We start from the raw sequence: 18,404 nt of genomic DNA on the forward strand, positions 1-18,404 counted from the left end.
CCGACCGACATCGCTAACCACAGAGCCACGGAGACCTGTGAATAAGTGGAAGCCTAATAATTGGTTAATAAACCCGCACCAGATTGAATGTGTTTACTGAGATTTCCGACAACTTTCAATGGGAACCGTGTTTACAGATTCTTACGTGTGAAGACATTTGAAAAATGGCTTGGCATCCCTGTGTCATGATTTCTTGACGGCAGGGTTGTCTCAAAATCATTTACGGCTGTTTAAGTTTAAAATAGATTTTTTCAATAGTTTTACTGTTTAAATTGAAAAAAATAGTGGTATATGTATTTTTTTTGACATTTCTTGTCATTTTTTGTACGCCAATTTTGGAATTTACACGAATTTTTCAGAAAAGTTGTTTTTTATGTGGCATGTTTTTATTGGTACCTAATCCAATTACTGAAAATTTACTGATTTGGCCGAGCATTTTTTAATTTTTCCTTGATATTCAGCTCGATTCGCAGGTGAAATTACCACTTATATTGATGCTTTTTCGAAAGTATTTAGCAGAAATAATTAAAAACCCTTAGCAAATAAAGTTTTTCTACGCGGATTTTGGAATTGACGCGTTTTTACGCGGAATGCGGTATTTACGCGTTGTTTTACGTGCTACGTATCCCCGCGTGAAAAAGTCTTTCGTGTAGATAATACACATCCTTGAAATACCTTATAATGCAATCCACGGGCTGGGAGGGAGAAACGGATACGAAGCTGTGTAAGTGTCAAAATGAACCAGAATGAGCTGTCATCGACCGTCAATTTGAACCAAGGAAAAAGCATTTTTTTGCGATGAGTATTGTTTTAACTGATACCTTTCAGTTGCTCGAAAAAATATTCATCGCAAACAGTTTTTGCATTCATTGTCATTTCACAAAATATTTTGGTTTGTTTTTACGTAAAATAATAAATTTCATAAGCTTTAAGTAATAATCATGCTAGCGTACTTCGATTATTAAACTTGCGCTTTTCTGGATTTAAGGCTTTGGTTACAATTTCGAACATGCTCCACTACGATCGAACTCAAAACTCTTAAAAAACTTTTATTCAACGGCAAATTGAAAAAAACATAGACTCGAAAAATTATTCTGTAAAATTTGCACATTACCGCACGCAAAAACCAAACAAATATCAGCAACACCGTACACCGTTTGTACGTTTGTTATTGTTGCTGTTTTTCAAGCTGCAAAACCAAAACACACGGGAATGGCACCGCTGTCAGCTACCATACATTTGACGCGTTACCAACATCACTGGCACTGGCACCCGAAAAATGGTCAGTTTACCCTTATCTTATGATGATTCGGGCAAACCGACCAAATGTTGACTGCAGTTATTGACAGCATATAGGATAATTTTGAGCAATTTTTCAAGATTTTTGTATGTAATGTGATATTCTAAGTGATATTTTGTACAATAATTGTGCCTCAAAACAAATAGAAGCAAATTGTGACGGCATAAAAGGAAGTTTTGTGATGAACGGTACAGAAATAGATGTCCGTTACGCTTGAAGGCTACCATACCAATCCCTTGCCAAAACATGACCAAAACCGAAATCTTTTAATGTTGGCAATAATACCAAAAGTGATTTTTTATTGTTGTATTTAGGATAGGCACTCGCGATACTAGAGCTACCGATTCGATAACATTCAATTTTCACGCTTCTGGATCCGGATTGTATCCAAGTTGCGACTGATCGAACATACATAAAGCTGTCATAAATTGAAAACAGACTGAAATCCAAGGGATTGGTATGGTAGCCTTCAAGCGTAACGGAGAGGCAAACAACAACCATGATGTCAAATAAATTTGACCATTATGTCAGAAGGTCAAATATTTGACCATTAGACAAAGAGTGTACTACAGGCTTTAGGCCTCTGCCATGGTGAAAGCGAACGCGAGCGATGGGGCGAGAAACTTGCCGTAGGTAATTATTGTGCATGCAGAGAAAAATCGGAAGCGACGAGTCGCTCGTCTGACAAGGATTTTCCAGCGAATTCAACAATAACAACAATTGATTCAACATAAAATGTCCCGAAATGTGCCACTGTAATATTTTCTAATAGTTTTGAATGTATTCTAGTCGCAAAACTATGTCAATTTAATTAAAGAACATTAAAACTGCATTGTACTGTGCGAGAAATAATCATACAAAATGACATCGCTGGAAATCTTCGCGTCGCTGGACTCACCAGCGGATTGCAGAGTAGTGCTGCAGCGACAATAAATGAACAGTCGTAAGGAGAGCTGTTTATTAACCTACGGCAAGTTTCTCGCCCCATCGCTCGCGTTCGCGTTCACCATGGCAGAGGCCTTATTCTTTGCTATCGTCTTGATTTGACGTTTCGTCGAGCGAAAACCTGCTGCTGAACCTCTTCTTCACGTTCTTGGCCCAATGTTACGCACTATTTATATGTTCCATCGTATTGCACCACGTGCGTTTGACGCTCACATAAAGTAAACAAAGACGAGGAGATAAAGGTAAACTGTAAGTCGAAACGTACGTGCAGTCATGGAAGCGCTAGAAGAAATAACTCCTTTTTTGAGCAAATCTTCGCGGTTAGATCTTAAAGCGGTTTCACTATCACATGTGCTAGGCCTAACTGGGTCGAAAGATGGTATAGTGCTCATCGGCAAGTGTACACCACTGTTGATTAACATCGTAGAACTCACCGGCGATGATTCGGAGGCGGTTCAAAAAGGTGCAGTGTTGACACTGGTTAACCTTTCGGCGGAACAATGTGGGGCCGAACAATTGGTGACAAAGGTAATAATTATTATAGTACCAGTTAAAATTGGTGATGTTTTCAAGCATTGTTTAAGCTAGCAGATCGAATAGTACCGTTGGCGTATGAAGCGATTTTAAACGAAAATTCAAAAATGTCAGATGCATGGAGTATGGTACTTTGTAACATGACACGACCGGAACACCTGGTCGAGATAGTTGTAGAGCAACTGGACAAAATTGAATACGCTTTCGAAAAACTAGCGACATGTTTCAACAGGATTAATTTTAATCAACAGAAAGGACATTTGAATTATTTAGGTCCATTGTTCAGCAACCTGTCGCAAAGTAAACGTGGTCGAGAGCTGTTTTGCAATCGAAAAACGGACTTGCTGACACGGATTCTTCCTTTTGTGCACCATGAAGGCAGTATTGTCCGTCGTGGCGGAGCAGTTGGCTTGCTGAAAAATATTTGCTTCGACACTACCGTACACGAATGGCTTTTGAGCGGCGAAGTTGATGTTCTCCCTTTTATTCTATTGCCGTTGGCCGGACCGGAAGAGTTTGACGAAGAAACAAACGCTAAACTTCCCGTAGAGCTGCAATATCTGGGTCCAGAGAAAGGATGCGAAGAGGATCCGGATATCAGGAAAATGTTGGTGGAATCGTTAGGTCAGTTGTGCGCTACTAGGAAGGGCCGTGAATACTTGCGCGACCGAGGCACCTACGAGATTCTGAGAGAGCTGCACAAATTTGAGTGTAGTCCAGCTGGAGATCCGCGTGTTCTGGCGGCGTGTGAAAGTGTGGTAGATGTTCTCATAAGGTATGGTTTTAAATGCCAAGTTCTGCATTCGTTTTATTCCTTGACATATTTTTACAGGACGGAGGATGAAATTGGTGAAGATAATTTAAAGACATTGGATATTCCTGATGATGTGATTATGAAACTGGACAACCTAGGAAGTAACAACGAATTGTAATAAAAACTACAGATAATTTCAATGAGTCTAGATTTTTTTAATTGTAAAGAACTAATCTTTTTTTTTTAATTTTCGTTGGAACGAACAGGGAGTGTAATCATGTGCTTATTCATTAATTTGACCGTTATTGCTACCTTGAGGCGAATTTCATCCAAGTGTAATTCTGTTGACAACCTGAAGCGCTGCAATACACCGACTAGGATAATTTTCATGGAAATCCATGCATATCGTTTACCGATACAATTTCGTGGACCAGCACTGAATCCTAAAAACGCAAAAGGATGATGTTGAGATTGTAGAAACCTCTCCGGTATAAACTTGTCAGCGTCTGAGCCCCAGTTGTGTGAATCTCGATGGATGTTGAACACATCGATAGCAATGTTAACTCCAGCCGGAATCGTTATTTGGTCCAGCTGAACCTCATTACATGTTTTTCGACCCAGAATCGTAGTGACAGGAAATAATCGCATGGATTCTTTTAGAACAATTTCCATGTATTTTAGCTGTTGCAGTTGTTCAGAGGTAATTTGATCTCGATTATTTCCGAAAACCGTTTCTAATTCTGCTACTAGTTTATCCTGGACCTGCGGGTGCATTGCTACTAACAGCAATGTGTTGGCTACGGTTGTTGCTGTGGTTTCATTCCCACCAAATATAATCGTGTTCAGCTCCTTTTCGATAGCATTTCTATCGAAACGGCATTCACTTCTGGCGGCCTCATAAAGTTGCTTGATTAGAATTTGAGGCTCGATTCTTTTCTCCTCAGCGTGCTCCCAAAGTTGGTTTTCAATTGGTTTGAGGCGTAAAACTTCTTTAGCGGGCTCGGTAAAAACTTGCCTCGCTTTGGTTTCTCGTCGATGATAGCTAGTGAAGTGATAGATCCAGGCAGGATGCAACAGCACGTTTGTTACTCGTTTTGTTACCAGCTCGAACAGTTCATCTTGAATAGTCAGATAATCGCAGCGCGGTTGTCGTTGTATGTTCATGTCCATACCCAGGGTAGTAGCTGAAATAATACTGTCGGATAATTAGAAAGTTACGTATATCTCCGCAAATTTGCGTAAAAGTTGGTTAATTTAATGAGGAACTTATTAGAGTAATAAAATGAATGCAAAACCGAAGCTGTTACAAATCGTGGCAAAGGTATCTTATAAAGGCAAAAACTGTAAAAAGTTAATAGCTCGGATGCTTTGTTCTTGGAAACCGATAAACAACAGGGGTACCAACTATTCCCTTACTTAAATTAGTTTCAATGTCTATAAAAACTATGCTCAAAAATATAACGCTGGAAATACTTAAAGTATAGTCCATCGTTTCCCCGGCTTTTTGCATTTTCTGTCATAGCACGTATACCACGACGATTCTCATCTAGGCATAACGCCTGACTACCTGTCGAACTTTCCAAATTGGAATTCGTCTTTATTATTTATCTCATATTGAAAATATTCTGCCATTTTATTACAAAAAATGCGAGTTGTTGAGCGGAATGGAGATAAATGAGAAGCAAAAGAGCGCTACTCTAAAGAAGTTACCAGCAAAGTACAGATTCAAAATGATGGCAGTAACATTAACCAGCTTATCGATTCAACAATAACTGCTGTATTTAACACTGCATCAACAACGCTGAACAGATCCATGTCCCCATCAACTTCTAGAAGAGCCGTTAAGAGCAAAAGTGGTACATGTGCCATTTTTACACTTTTTGGGTAGCACGCAATAATGTACTAGAATATCCAAGAAAAACCGAGATCTGATAACCTAAACCATTGTTATAGCCAACACAATTTTTGGTAATTAACATAATCACTATTTCGTTTAGAGCAAAAGTGGTACATGTCCAGTCTGTGCATGTTAGATGAATTGTAAGTCGAGAATCTTAGGATATAAAACAATCATGTCTTCAGCAAAGTTGGTCAAGTGATTGAGTACTAGGGTGGGGAATCGTTATATGGAAAAAACGAAACTTGATAGCAGAAAGCCAGAACCAAGTTTTTTTTGTTCTATTTGGGGCACTAAACAACCCTAAATTTATCGGAAGTCAATTGGTTTAGTCTCCGCTTGGCGCATTGCATTTCAATTTTATATGGAGATTTGTATGGAAAAACCAACGTTTTTGCATTTTCCATTCTAAAAAGCTCAAAGTGGCTCAAACCATAGGTTTCATGACTTCAAATGGTAGGTTTTTTGATGCTCAACAACTTGGCCGAAGACATCAAAGAGCTAGGGTGTCTCAAAAAAATACTGGAGCTGTTCAAAGTTGAGTATGTCGAAATTTATGTTGCAAATCATTTTTTCTGCCAACACTGCCAGTGTACCGGCGTTAGTCAGATTTGCATCAGAAGTTGCCTTTGAAACACGTTGTAGATTATGCCTACGCCTAGAATATTGACCTGAATTCGTTTGTTTGATCCAGCTGAGTGTATAAACTCGTTACGACAAGTTATTTCTGATGGAAATCCTATCACTCAAAATATTTTTCACGTTATGATTACCGGAAAAGTTATGTGAATATTTTCTACTGTCATTTTCACGTAGATTTTACGTGATTGTCATTTGAGTTCATCATGATCTGGTGAGATGATTTATCCTGTGAATATTATTCAGTAGACATATGCGTTTCATGTGATTTTCACGTAGAATTTAACTACCGGCAAAGTGAAAAGCATTTGATTAACGGATAGCTACTACGTTTTATAAAACGTATTTATTTCGATTGTGGTTTCCCAAATTCTTAAGAGAGAAATTAGATTTCAGAATTTTTTGAAATATGTTGCTAGATAAATCGCACGGGCATGCAAAATTTCCAATTCGAAAATGGATTGAACGACATTAAAACTGACAAATATTAAGACGTTCACCGTCTATAATTACTGTTAGCTGCTACTGTTTATGTTCAGGTAACTCCTGGATCTTTGAACTGAATCTGTACAAAATCTGTAAGCTAAAGATTCCATGTCGAATTATGGTTTTTCCTAAATCTCACTCATTGGCAAGCCATCGATGAAATCAATTTTATGTTCAGAGACCGAATTACACAACAGCTTCGCCATTTTGATTCTTGTATATTTTCGCACGGAGAGTTCATTCTGTTTGACGTTGCCAAGTTCACGTAGATACTACGTGATAAAACATATGCATGTGATTTTCACGTAGATGTTATGTTTGTCACATGAATCATGAAAACTGACAGAAAATGAATAAGTACAGGAAATTTCACGTAACAATAACGTGAAAAATATTTTGAGTGTACTGACGCCGGTACATTGGTAATGTTGGCAGAAAACAAGATTTTTTGCATTTAAATCGACATACTCAACTTTGAACAGCTATAGTTCTTCTTAGGGTCATCCTAGCACTTCAGTGCCTTCTGCAAAGTTGTTAGGCATCTAAAAATACTATACTTTTACATGATGTAGTGCATTATTAGATCATTATTGAGCTCTCTAGAAAGGTAAATGCAAAAAAGTAGGTTCTCCCATATAAATTTTCATACAAACTTAAATAGCAATGCGCCAAGCGGAGACAAAACCAATCGACTTCCGGTATGTTTAGGATTGTTTGGGGCCCTAAAAGGAACCAAAAAACTTGGTTCTGGAAAATCGATCATTTTTCCCCACCCTATTGAGTACTTTCAGATTAGGATCCGTCTGCTTTGGAATTTTCTCACTACGTGGCGCTAGTGTACCCGTGACTACTTTGTAACAGAAAGCATTTTACCTATTTCAGTATCAACTTGTATGCTGTTACCAAATGTACATGTATTTGCGCTGTACTAGCGCTACGAAGAGACAGAATTCCTCAACAAACAGGCCATCATTCTATAGTACTCAATCACTTGGACATCTCTGCTGAAGATATGAATGTTTAATGCCCTAAGATTAGAGAACTCTAATGCATCCTTTATGCTCACACTGGACATGTAACCCACTTTTGCTCCAACGTTTTCTGGTTGTCATTATTTTTTCCCATAGAACAAAAGTGGTACATGTTTTTCCATTGAAGTTTGGGTAAGTTTCTCAACTAGAACTCGTTATGCCTCTATGTACCGTCTTTCGAAAACTTTCCAGCAATGATTTAGTGCAGTTATGTCGGAAAAAATTGTTGAAAATAATTTACTAGTTGAGTGTTTTTGTTTATTGCGTCTCCTGAAAAATTTACTCAATGGCACATGTACCACTTTTGCTCTTAACGGCTCATACGGCATGCTGAGCTCAAAAGAAAATACCGAGATGCTCGGAAAAGAAAAAGCACAGCGTATGAAAATCACCAGGAAGAGAAAGTTTTACTGTTTTTTGAAAACATAGCAAACTTCTCGGTTTTAAAAAGAGTGCGTCTAACATTTCGTTATTTGAAACGTCATCGACGCAAAGTCACGAAAAATATCTCAACGTATAACCCTATTCAAAGATGGAAGGAAAAACTGCCAGTCAGCGCTAGTCACGAAGAAGTGGTATTGCTTCCAGCGCCGAACGAACCCCTCAGGCTCACCAACAATCTGTAGAACGTCTGAGTTTATCCCTACGTTACAGTTGCGGGAGTGGACGCGATACGCTGTAAGTTATTGAGATATTGGCCCGAAAGTTTGCATCGACGCATCCACGAAATATTTAAATAAGTATCGGTTGCTTAAAACTGTTACAATACCAATTTCTAAAAAACACACAGCCAAAAATGCTGACGAGTGCAGACATACGCCAGATACCTACTGGAACAACTGGAAACATATCTTGGTAATGTCGACAACTATCAGTTCATCACAACCAGGTCAACCAGGTCATTACAACAACTGCTGAAGATCAATAATTCATCGTGCGGCAAATGCTGGACGAGCGTTGGCGTAAAGACAGAACAACGTATATCATGTCGGACTGAGGGCAAGCATTCGATACCATCGATGTACACGTGGTGTCCGAGACGTTATCGAGGTTGGGCGTACCCCCGTACCTGATACACAGAATTGTATCCGTGTGCCTTACTGAACCTACCTCGCTCCAATGGTTTGGGCATAGAACGGAAACATACGATAAAGTAACAGGAAGGATGTCCTCTGTCACCAAAATTATTAGAGTACCTTCTCGACCAAGTGCTCCGAAGACTAAAACAACAGATGCAGAATAAAACTCTGCATAGATCCCAAGACTACTCAATCTTGTTGGTTCCTGCTTGAAGGAGTTTGGATTGAAACTCAATGCTGCAAACTGCAAACTGCTCGCTGAATAGACGGCAGACAATATCGGATCGGATTCTGAAAGCGTTACGACGAGCATACCACGATGTTGATGGCTTCGTGAAAACCTGTCAGCTCTGATGGGAAACATCACTTCGGATCTACCATGCAGTGATAGGCCCAATTGTGTTGTATGATTTAAAAGTATCAACCGTAACAAAGCGCAATCAAAGCGCAAAGCGTCCATCTATCCTTCGCGGAATCGGACAATTCCTGTTGCCATCCGATCATCGAGAATGGTCTTTTTGTACCTCGTATGCCCCTTGTGTCACGTTGGTCGAAGTATTCTACGTCCTCCCTAATGGCTATGCTGATAGGCATCATTCCGGAAAGGACGCGGACTGCGAGGTATGACATTATACGAAACGCACTCGCAACCCTCAGGTACATGGGGCCTGCAGGTACTTTCCAGTTTACCACGATACTTGTTAGTACCTAGCGATTTGGACCACATTGGCCCCCCGTACCTAAGTTTGGACGAAACCACGCTGGCAAGAAGTTTACGCTTGCTGCCGTTGTTTACCGCTGAGCTATTCGACATCATTCGAGATAGTGCTGCAATAGCCGTTGAAGCCCTCTTGCAAGCATAGTTGACGTGACTCTCAAATGTGAGCTTATCGTCAAACATAGCTTCAACGGTCGCTTTGAGGTAATGGTGCAGTCTCCGACTCTGATCACCGCCTGATCATGCTCTGATTTGCGGTTATTCACAACCGTGACCTCCGTCTCATGGTGCGCTAACTCCAGTTTCCTGGAGTGCATGCAGTCTTCGGCCTTGCGTATACAGTGCGCGGCCGGTAACTCGACCTCCTCGATCGACTCGCCGTAGACCTCTAGCGTTATGTCGACTGCAAAGCCGACGATCACAACTCCTACAGGGAACTTAAGTTTCAACACGGTTATACATGACATTCCACAACACCGGTCCCAGGTTAGAACCTTGCGGAACTCCTACGGTAATTTTGGACGCAATTCTGACTTTTTTCCGTGTTGTAAACACGTACTCGATTCTGGAAGTAATTTTCCAGAATCTTGTACAGCGACACCGGTACATGGATGCTCCTGATCGCAAGCGCTATGGAGTCCCAGCTGGCGTTATTGGACGCATTCTTCACGTCAAGCGTGACGATTGCGCAATAACGTATGCCCCTTCTCTTTCGCTAAAAAGCCACCTCCCTCGTCTTGGTGACGGATAGGATAGCATCCAGCGTGGACCTGCCCTGCCGGAAACCGAACTAGTTGCTTGCCAGACTGTTTACACCCCCCGTGTCTGTTGAGGATAATCCTCTCAGGCACCTTGCCCACAGTGTCCAGCCGGCAGATAGGCCTGTATGCCGATGGGTCCCCTGTCGGTTTGCTATCCTCCCGCAATAAGATTCTGCCGCTCCCACCTCTTCAAGAAGAGGCAGTTATCCGAGCACTTCTGCAAGACGGCCTGAAACAACACGGGGGTCGTTTTTATCCCCAGCCTTATTGCCAGGTTAGGGATTCCATCCATTCCCGGTGCCTTGCTCACCTTTAGGGAGATGACGATCACGATGAGTTCCTCATTCGTGACCCTAACCTCTTCCTCGATCTCGACACGGCTGTTTGGATGTTCGGCAGGTTGGCCGACCATCTCTGGTCTTTGTCTGAGATACTGGGACGTCGGGCGTGAGACTCGACTGCCGGAGGCCAAGGACTGGGCTCGTGGTGTGGACAGAGCTCCCCGATTATACACTCCAGCGTCGCTGGTGATCGCTCTGCAGGCGCCGGCGCTCCTCTGGTCTTGACCATTACGATCCTGTATGCGTTACCCCACGGGTTCGTATTGGCACTCGCGCATAGCCTACCGAAGCGGGTCCTCTTGCTTGTCTACATCGCACTCTTTAGCATCGCTCTTGCAGAACTAAATGCTGCGCGGCGCTCTGTCCTCTGTTCTTCATTTCGCTGCATCCTCCGTCTTGCACGGAGCCAGTGTACGCGCGGCTGACGCGATGAGGTCGACCGGCTGAAAAACAATAAATCAGCTGGAACTGACCAACTCCCCAGTGAGCTGTTGAAACACGGTGACTACCACGATGAAATAATATTAGGCACATTACGTCATCTCGACACCATTCTTCAAAAAAAAAGAAAAATTCTTGAACGACAAAAATCTCCAAATCATCAGCTTACAACCTATCCCAAGACGAGCTGAGACATCATTGAAATACCATAGGTACCAAAAGAAGTGGTCTAAGATCACTCCCATTGGGAACAGTGGATGTGCTTGTGAATCACCGGAATGTATAAAATCAAAGATTTACCAACATTAACCAAGCGGAAGATGACAAGGATAAATTCTACGCGCAGTGAGTACGACTGCTGCCTAAAACATGATATCAAGATCGTCATCGTGAATCTCAACGCTCAGGTCGGCCAGGAGCAGGGATACAAACCGGTGATTGGAAGGTGCAGTGCGCACCGTTGGTCAGCTGACCAACGAAATGGGCCTAAGACTCATCGACTTTGTCGCCTCCAAGAACATGGTCGTGCATCGTACCTGCTTCCAGCACAACCTCCTACACAAGTACACCTGGAGGTCACCAAATCAGACAGAAACACAGATCTGCCATGTTCTGATTGACTGTCGGCACTTCTCAGACATCATCGACGTTAGATCCTATAGGAGCGCTAACGTCGACTCTGGTGATAGTTAAGATGCGCCCAAAACTTTTCGTTGTTAACAACATTCGGTACCGGCGTCCGCCTCGGTTAGATTTCGCGCGACTGAAGCAGCCTAACGTCGCCGAAAAGTACGCGCATTCGCTCGAAGCTGCGCTGCTGAAAGAGGACCAGTTGGAGGAAGCTCCTCTCGAGGACTGTTGGAACACCATCAGAACAGCCAGCGGAGAACGTCATCGGGCATGTGGGACGAACCCAACGAAAAAAGTGGTTCGACGACGAATGTAGGAGGGTGATGGATGAGGAGAACGCCGCGCGGGCAGCTAAGATGCGCAGTGCCACTCGTCAGAACGTGGAAAGACATAGACAGAAGAAGATGCAGCGAGCCCAAATCTTCCGGGAGAAAAAGCGCTGCCTGGAGGAGGAGGAATTAGCAGAGCTGGAACAGCTATATCATTCTCAGGAAACGCGAAAGTTTTATCAGAAGCTCAACGCATTCCGCAGAGGCTTTGTGCCGCGAGCCGAAATGTGCCGGGATAAAGATGGTAGTATTCTGACGGACGACCGTGAGGTGACCGAAAGGTGGAAGCCGTCCATTTGAATCACGCAGGGGGCTTCGACAGGGTGATGGTCTCTCCTGCCTTCTATTCAATATTGCGCTACAGGTTGTAATGAATCGAGCGGACATCAACACGCGGGGTACGATTTTCAACAAATCCAGTCAATTTGTTTACTTTGCCGATGACATGGACATTGTCGGCAGAACAACTGCGGTGGTGGCAGAACAGTACACCAGTCTAAAACGCGAAGAAGCGAGGATTGGGTTGCAGATTAATGCGTCTAAAACCAAGTATATGCTAGCCAGCGGAACCGAAGCCGACCGGCATCGTTTAGGTAGTAGCATTACGATCGACGGCGATGAGTTCGAGGTAGTCGACGAGTTTGTCTATCTTGGCTCACTGGTAACTGAGGAAAATGATACCAGCCGTGAGATCCGGAGGCGTATTATCAGTGCAAGTCGAAGTGTAACCTGTACAAAACGCTCATAAGGCCGGTTGTTCACTACGGGCATGAAACGTGGCCAATGCTCGAGGAGGACCTGCGAGTGGTCGGAGTTTTCGAACAACGAATACTAAGGACGATCTTTGGCGGTATGCAGGAGAACGGAATATGGAGGCGAAGGATGAACCATGAGCTCGCACAACTCTACGGCGAACCCAGTATTTAAAAGGTGGCCAAAGCTGGATGGATACGCTGGGCAGGGCACGTTGCAAGAATGCCGGATAACTACCCTGCGAAGATGGTGTTTGTCTCGGATCCGGCAGGAAGAAGATGACCATGGGCGCAGCGAGCAAGATGGGTAGATCAGGTGGAGCGAGATCTGGCGGAGAGTACACGGTGTCCCAGGGATTGGAGAGCAGCAGCCAATAACCGAGTGAATTGGAGAAACTTTGTTTATCAGGCTGGGTCATGACGGAATGCCAAATAAATGAAATAAAATGATAACTAAGCCGTCGGTTTAAATTTGATCAAATGCAGCTTGTACACAAGTCTTTGTACACAGTATCCGCCAATTTTCCATATTGACACCATCCGAGATGGAGCAAAACAAGTTGGTTTCACAGAACGACGAGGATAGAAACATTATTATACGCACATTTTCATGGCATTTTCTTTTACACTCAAGTATTTTTTAACGCGAGAGATACGCAGCGCGTAAGCAAAGTGTAAATTCCGATATCCGCGTAAATTTCAAAATCCGTGTAAAACTCTTATAAAAGACTGTAGTGTATTTCTTATTCCGTTATCATCATATGTTCACCCTTTTTTTCGATAATTTCCGTCTCGCCTTTCTATACGGGTTCATTTTCATTTCATACTGCATACAAACTAATTGTGTAATAAAAACTGGAATCGTACGTTTTTTATATCATATTCAAATAAAATGTAAAAAAAATCAGATAAGCTATTCGCTATCCGATATTTTTTTCAATTTTTTACCATGTAAAAAATCCCATTTTAACATTTCATGAAAAAGGTGCGTAAAATGTTTTAACAGTACTCACAGTGTAAACAGTACTCACCGTATACCATATCCAGTGTACAAGCCGAAACAAAACCATAAATATCGAACGCGTTTCCTTGGATGGCCATCGTGTGTAAGTTTTCCAAAAGAACGTCCACTTCCGTTTTGAACAACGGTATGAAACTTCTCAAGACATTCCAGTTGAAGCTAGGCTGAATTATTTTCCGGTGTAAACGCCACTGCCCGAGCGGGAGCGAGAAAATTCCTTCCAAAGGGGTGAACCGATAAATCCACGGTTTTTCGAGGCCTGATGTAGAGCTTAGGATAGCTCGAGCATCCTCCGGTCGACTAATGATAACAAACGGCACTGTCCCGAGATAGAACCGAATCGGGTGACCCTGGTGGCTATACTTTTGGGTCAGCTGTGCGAAGGTGTAGAATATTTCCGAGCTAGTCTTACCGAAAAACAAGTAGCTGGACCCGAGCAGCGGTAAACTGGGTGGACCCGGTAGGTGGCGTAAAGCGAGGTGAATTTTTCGATCGCGCCATAACCAACAGCCGCAAAAAGCGATGGAAGAGAAAATCACGAATAGCACGATAGTTTGATACATCGGAAACTGTTTCTGGCGAGGGAGGAAAATTGTCGTTTTATGCCATTTGAATTGATTGCGAGCAGCATGAACAATGGGAATCTAATGGTAGTAATTAATTAAGATACGGTGTGCTTTGCAGTGTCATCTTGTAACAAGTATCTGGGATATTATTAATTTTAATTATTATTGTTTGTACTTGATGGTAATAAACAATCATAGTTGATTTTATCTGGATATTTATTTCGCATTTTGTGAAATGCATGTTAATATCAATTTCAGGATTACCACATTCAACTTTTTTTAAAACAATCTGCTGCTTAGGTTACTGCAACAGGTTCAGGGCGAGTAATCAAATAATTGGCAAAACATTCAACCCCAGCAACGAGTCCCCATACTTTCGCTTGCTGTGCAAGCAACCACTGGTTTGATCGAAAAGTAGATTGACCCTTTTTTTCTCTCTATTCTGTGGGACTTTGCCGAACGAAAAGTTCTGTGCGTTTTAAAGCCCATAGATCCCATAGATAGACCCTTAGATAGCTACTCCATTTAAGGTTTAGGCGCGAATCTATTTTGAGCGTGTAAAGAGTTGGAGACAAGAACCTGAATCTTGCCCAAAGGCGGTAGAAAATGGAACAGTCAAATTACTTCTGATTGATTCGTACTACTCATCCCCTACGACACCAATGTCAGCTCCCACGGTTGCCCGGCGGAACACAAAACCGGAAGACGACAACTTTATGCTTCATCCAACTTTTCAAATCCATTCAAATTCAAATCCCGTTGTTGAATAGCCCCAGGTTACCGCGTAAGTAAAGTCATCCGACGTGTCTCGTGGAGTATATCGAATCGTTTAAAACTTCCCTTCCGAAACGGGATGAAAAGAATCTTCCCTTGGCTAGGCAATCAAGCTTCGACGAGTAGTCTCTCTTAGGAGAGTGGTGTATTTCAAAGCACCCGCTTGTCATTGGGGAGCGATTTGGCCTTTCAGTTACAATTCACTCGGCAATTAGTATACCGGCCGGAGCTTTCAAGTAAAAGCTTTGTATGCGAATCAATTAGTATTCCTAATATGAACTGTACATTTTATTCATGCTAGTTATCAATTTACATGATCCATTAGTTAGTGCAAATATTGTTATCTACAATCTCACCATCAATAGCATGCAAGGCTATTACGCAACATTTGTTCTTCATTTCCGGTGTTAAATGAGTGAGCGTGTTGTTGCATAAACGCACACTCCGCCCGCCGGTAATTGCATCTACATCTGCTAATTACAATAACGGGTATTAACGAGTTAAGTGTGAGATACTTTTCCAGTTCGCTGCTCGATGCGTATCATATAACCGTTTGCAATTTTCATTACAATTGATGCTACAAACTTGAGATCTGCGAGTTTAAGGTCGGTGGAGAAGCGATAGTTTTTCACTAGTTTTGCCAGCACGATTTTTAAATTTACGAGCGAATATTTTACGCCTATGCAATTCCGTATACCCGCACTGAAGCCTAGAAACGCGTATGGATGTCGCTTTGCGCAGTTCTCCGGCGAGAAATGCTCCGGATCAAACTGCTCCGATCGTTCACCCCAAATGTTTTTGTCACGATGCACCTTTAATATCGGGATCACTATCTGTGAGTTGGCAGGAATTGTATATCCTCCGACTTGAATTTCTTTCTCGCACACACGTGCTATGGCGGCACCCGCTGGAATCAAACGCATCGACTCTTTGATAACCATCTCCAAGTAAACAAGTTTCGATAAATCCTCATAATCGATGTAATCGCGCGGGAGTGCTTCTGTTATTTCCTGATAGAGGCGCTCCTGAACCTCGGGATGCATCGCTAGCAGTAGCAGCGTCGTAGATATGGCGGATGCTGTTGTATCGTTACTGGCAAATATAAATGTGTCCAGATTTTGTATCACACCTTCCTCGTCTAAAATGTCTGTCTCTGCAGCAATCTGCTCCAGATTTTGTATGAAAATTTGATTACGACGAACATTGTCCTCGTCTCGGTTAGGGCTGACGGTTGACATTTCAAGGTTTTTCAGTCTCTCCGCTTTTCGCATTTCAAATACCTATAGTTAATTGAAATCAGTATCACAAAATACTGCAATTGAGAAAAGTTGACTCACTTTTCGTGACATTTCTTGAAACATTTTGTAGCATTCTTTCTCCTCCTTGTATCCGCTTGTCAGTTTGTAGATAAAATCTGGATGAAGCCACGCTTTATAGATTCTGGTCCACATCAATGTAAACATTCTATAATAATACAATTTCAAATAGAAAACAGAATAGTAAAAATAAAGCATCTTTAGAAAGCTTATACGCACCTTTCGGCATTCTGGAGATAGCGTTTCTTATAGTCACTGTTATCGTTATCCAAGTCTATTCCAAGTGAGTTGACCATCGATGAGGACAGAGAATAATCACCGGCCATGTGAATCATATCAAACATTACCGGCCCAACTTTGCACTGCAAACTCGACACTAATTTGTCTGCTTTTTCGTTAAATGTGGGCACGAAATTTTTGGTGTTGGCTACAGAAAATGACGGATTCAGCTGTTTGCGTAGTTTTCGCCACAACTCTGGTGGCGCGTTGAAAAGTCCTTTCTCGATTCCGAAAAATTTATACACATACGAACGTTTGACACAGTGTGGGGAGTTCATAACTACCGCTAAATGTTCAGGTTGATCCACGGCGACGAATAGGAAAGGACCCACCCATGCTCGCATCGGGGTTTTCACGGTGTGCAGGAACTGGATCAAGTAGTTTAAAATTTCCGTTGGTCCTCGTCGGAAGCCCAGATGTATACTACCGATTATTGGCAGATCGAAAGGACCCGGTAACTTAAAAGCCAACTCATACAAACGCCTGCGCGACCATCGGTATTGGTAGTACACAGTAATCAATACGATCGTGGTGAAAGTCAATACGGTAGCAAACATGTTTTTCTTCTTTTGTTGGGACTACGAATAGAACTGCATTCACGAGACAGGGCGGTGTTGACCAGCCGAGGTGCTACATTCTACTGAAGGACGGCGCGTAACAATCGGTAGTATTTATGATCTCTCATCGGAGAAAAAATAACGCTTAGGGGAGATTTTGACCCCGATGGTTTTTCTCACCCTCTTAAACTCCCATCTCCATTTAATTACGACTGACACCGTTCGAGGAAGCTGTGGGGATCGATGGTTTGTAAAGGTTTCTGTCATAAATTAACCTAAAAGCCATTGCCGCTAATTGTAAATGTTTCAATAGATACGAATCGGTTTCTTTATTACATTGTTGTGGAGTTTTTGCGTCAACACTTTCATGTTCGAGATCGAACTTGTCAATATATTCTGTTCTATGCGTAAACTAGTAACAGCCATTAGGACTGCTATGTAATCTAAAGAGTCGTTCCTAAACCTCGTTTGTTCAGAAGAGAAGGGCGGAGCTTTTACCAAGAGATTTTGTAATATTTTTACTACGAACCACGTGACAATTATTTCTGAATTTTCAAATAATACTCTCAAAAACCAACAGAGTAATTGAAGTAGACAATGCGTTCAAATTTGTGACACTTATCTTGTCCAACCTAATCAAAATTCATTAGAAACTTTTACGAGCTTTTACAACTTCAAACAAATCAAAACTTTTTTTTTTTTCAAGGGGGGATTTGTTAGTAGCTTAAGTATTTATGATAAATATTAGTAAATAATGAGTATGTGTGTCCAATCACAAATGGTGACTTCTCAACACTGCTAGAAATTTGTAATTTTAATTGTTAGGATTTGTTTGCTTTCGCAATTAGGACTTATCATTCGTAGGGATTTAAACCTACTTGTCAGAAAAGGGGAAGTAAACTTACAACTAACTTAATTGCTAACTTATTGGCTATAAAGAGAGCTTATCGTAGCAATTGAGGATTGCAACGATTTTTGTCGAAAATTGTTAATAATTTTATTTGACATAGCTTCTAATGGTTCAACACCAGTAAGTCTATGTAATTCGAGTGTACCAAACCAAGGAGGACGCTTCAAAATCATTTTCAGAATTTTATTCTGAATCCTTTGGCGTTTCTTCCTTGTTGAACAGCTTCCTTGTTGAACAGCAACTTGACCAGATCGGTACAGCATAAAGCATTGCTGGTCTAAAAATTTGTTTGTAAATCAAAAGTTTGTTCTTTAAACAAAGTTTAGAATTCCTGTTAATGAGAG

The 18,404-nt window shown here is 41.8% G+C and overlaps 3 protein-coding genes across 3 annotated transcripts; 1 reads left to right on the plus strand and 2 right to left on the minus strand.

The window, feature by feature from the left end:
• Positions 1 to 2,479: 2,479 nt before the first annotated feature.
• On the plus strand, positions 2,480 to 3,737 carry LOC129727793 (protein HGH1 homolog). The gene is made up of 3 exons (XM_055685975.1): positions 2,480 to 2,773; positions 2,830 to 3,554; positions 3,612 to 3,737. The coding sequence occupies exons 1-3, from the start codon at positions 2,519 to 2,521 to the stop codon at positions 3,709 to 3,711; spliced, it is 1,080 nt and encodes a 359-aa protein (XP_055541950.1). The 5' UTR covers positions 2,480 to 2,518; the 3' UTR covers positions 3,712 to 3,737.
• On the minus strand, positions 3,598 to 14,216 carry LOC129727792 (cytochrome P450 4C1-like). The gene is made up of 3 exons (XM_055685974.1): positions 14,071 to 14,216; positions 13,669 to 14,015; positions 3,598 to 4,717 (listed from the first exon to the last, which is right to left on the minus strand). Exons 1-3 carry the CDS (start codon positions 14,157 to 14,159, stop codon positions 3,777 to 3,779), a joined length of 1,377 nt encoding a protein of 458 aa, XP_055541949.1. The 5' UTR covers positions 14,160 to 14,216; the 3' UTR covers positions 3,598 to 3,776.
• Positions 14,217 to 14,525: 309 nt separating this feature from the next.
• LOC129727789 (probable cytochrome P450 313a4) lies at positions 14,526 to 17,220 on the minus strand. Its single transcript, XM_055685969.1, has 3 exons — positions 16,534 to 17,220; positions 16,336 to 16,462; positions 14,526 to 16,278 (listed from the first exon to the last, which is right to left on the minus strand). Exons 1-3 carry the CDS (start codon positions 17,148 to 17,150, stop codon positions 15,499 to 15,501), a joined length of 1,524 nt encoding a protein of 507 aa, XP_055541944.1. The 5' UTR covers positions 17,151 to 17,220; the 3' UTR covers positions 14,526 to 15,498.
• Between the last annotated feature and the right edge of the window lie 1,184 nt (positions 17,221 to 18,404).

Source organism: Wyeomyia smithii, chromosome 3 (assembly GCF_029784165.1).
Source record: "Wyeomyia smithii strain HCP4-BCI-WySm-NY-G18 chromosome 3, ASM2978416v1, whole genome shotgun sequence".
Classification (NCBI taxonomy): domain Eukaryota; kingdom Metazoa; phylum Arthropoda; class Insecta; order Diptera; family Culicidae; genus Wyeomyia; species Wyeomyia smithii.

Bases quoted from the DNA above. Each gene is read 5' to 3' on its own strand.
- LOC129727793 (XM_055685975.1), top strand. From the start codon at position 2,519: ATGGAAGCGCTAGAAGAAATAACTCCTTTTTTGAGCAAATCTTCGCGG. The intron at 2,774-2,829 runs GTAATAATTATT...GCATTGTTTAAG, and splicing joins CCGAACAATTGGTGACAAAG to CTAGCAGATCGAATAGTACC. The intron at 3,555-3,611 runs GTATGGTTTTAA...ATATTTTTACAG, and splicing joins GTGGTAGATGTTCTCATAAG to GACGGAGGATGAAATTGGTG.
- LOC129727792 (XM_055685974.1), bottom strand. From the start codon at position 14,159: ATGGCGCGATCGAAAAATTCACCTCGCTTTACGCCACCTACCGGGTCC. The intron at 14,016-14,070 runs GTAAGACTAGCT...CCAAAAGTATAG, and splicing joins GTCCAGCTACTTGTTTTTCG to CCACCAGGGTCACCCGATTC. The intron at 4,718-13,668 runs GTGAGTACTGTT...GTATTATTTCAG, and splicing joins TACACTGGATATGGTATACG to CTACTACCCTGGGTATGGAC.
- LOC129727789 (XM_055685969.1), bottom strand. From the start codon at position 17,150: ATGTTTGCTACCGTATTGACTTTCACCACGATCGTATTGATTACTGTG. The intron at 16,463-16,533 runs GTGCGTATAAGC...GTATTATTATAG, and splicing joins TATCTCCAGAATGCCGAAAG to AATGTTTACATTGATGTGGA. The intron at 16,279-16,335 runs GTGAGTCAACTT...AATTAACTATAG, and splicing joins TTCAAGAAATGTCACGAAAA to GTATTTGAAATGCGAAAAGC.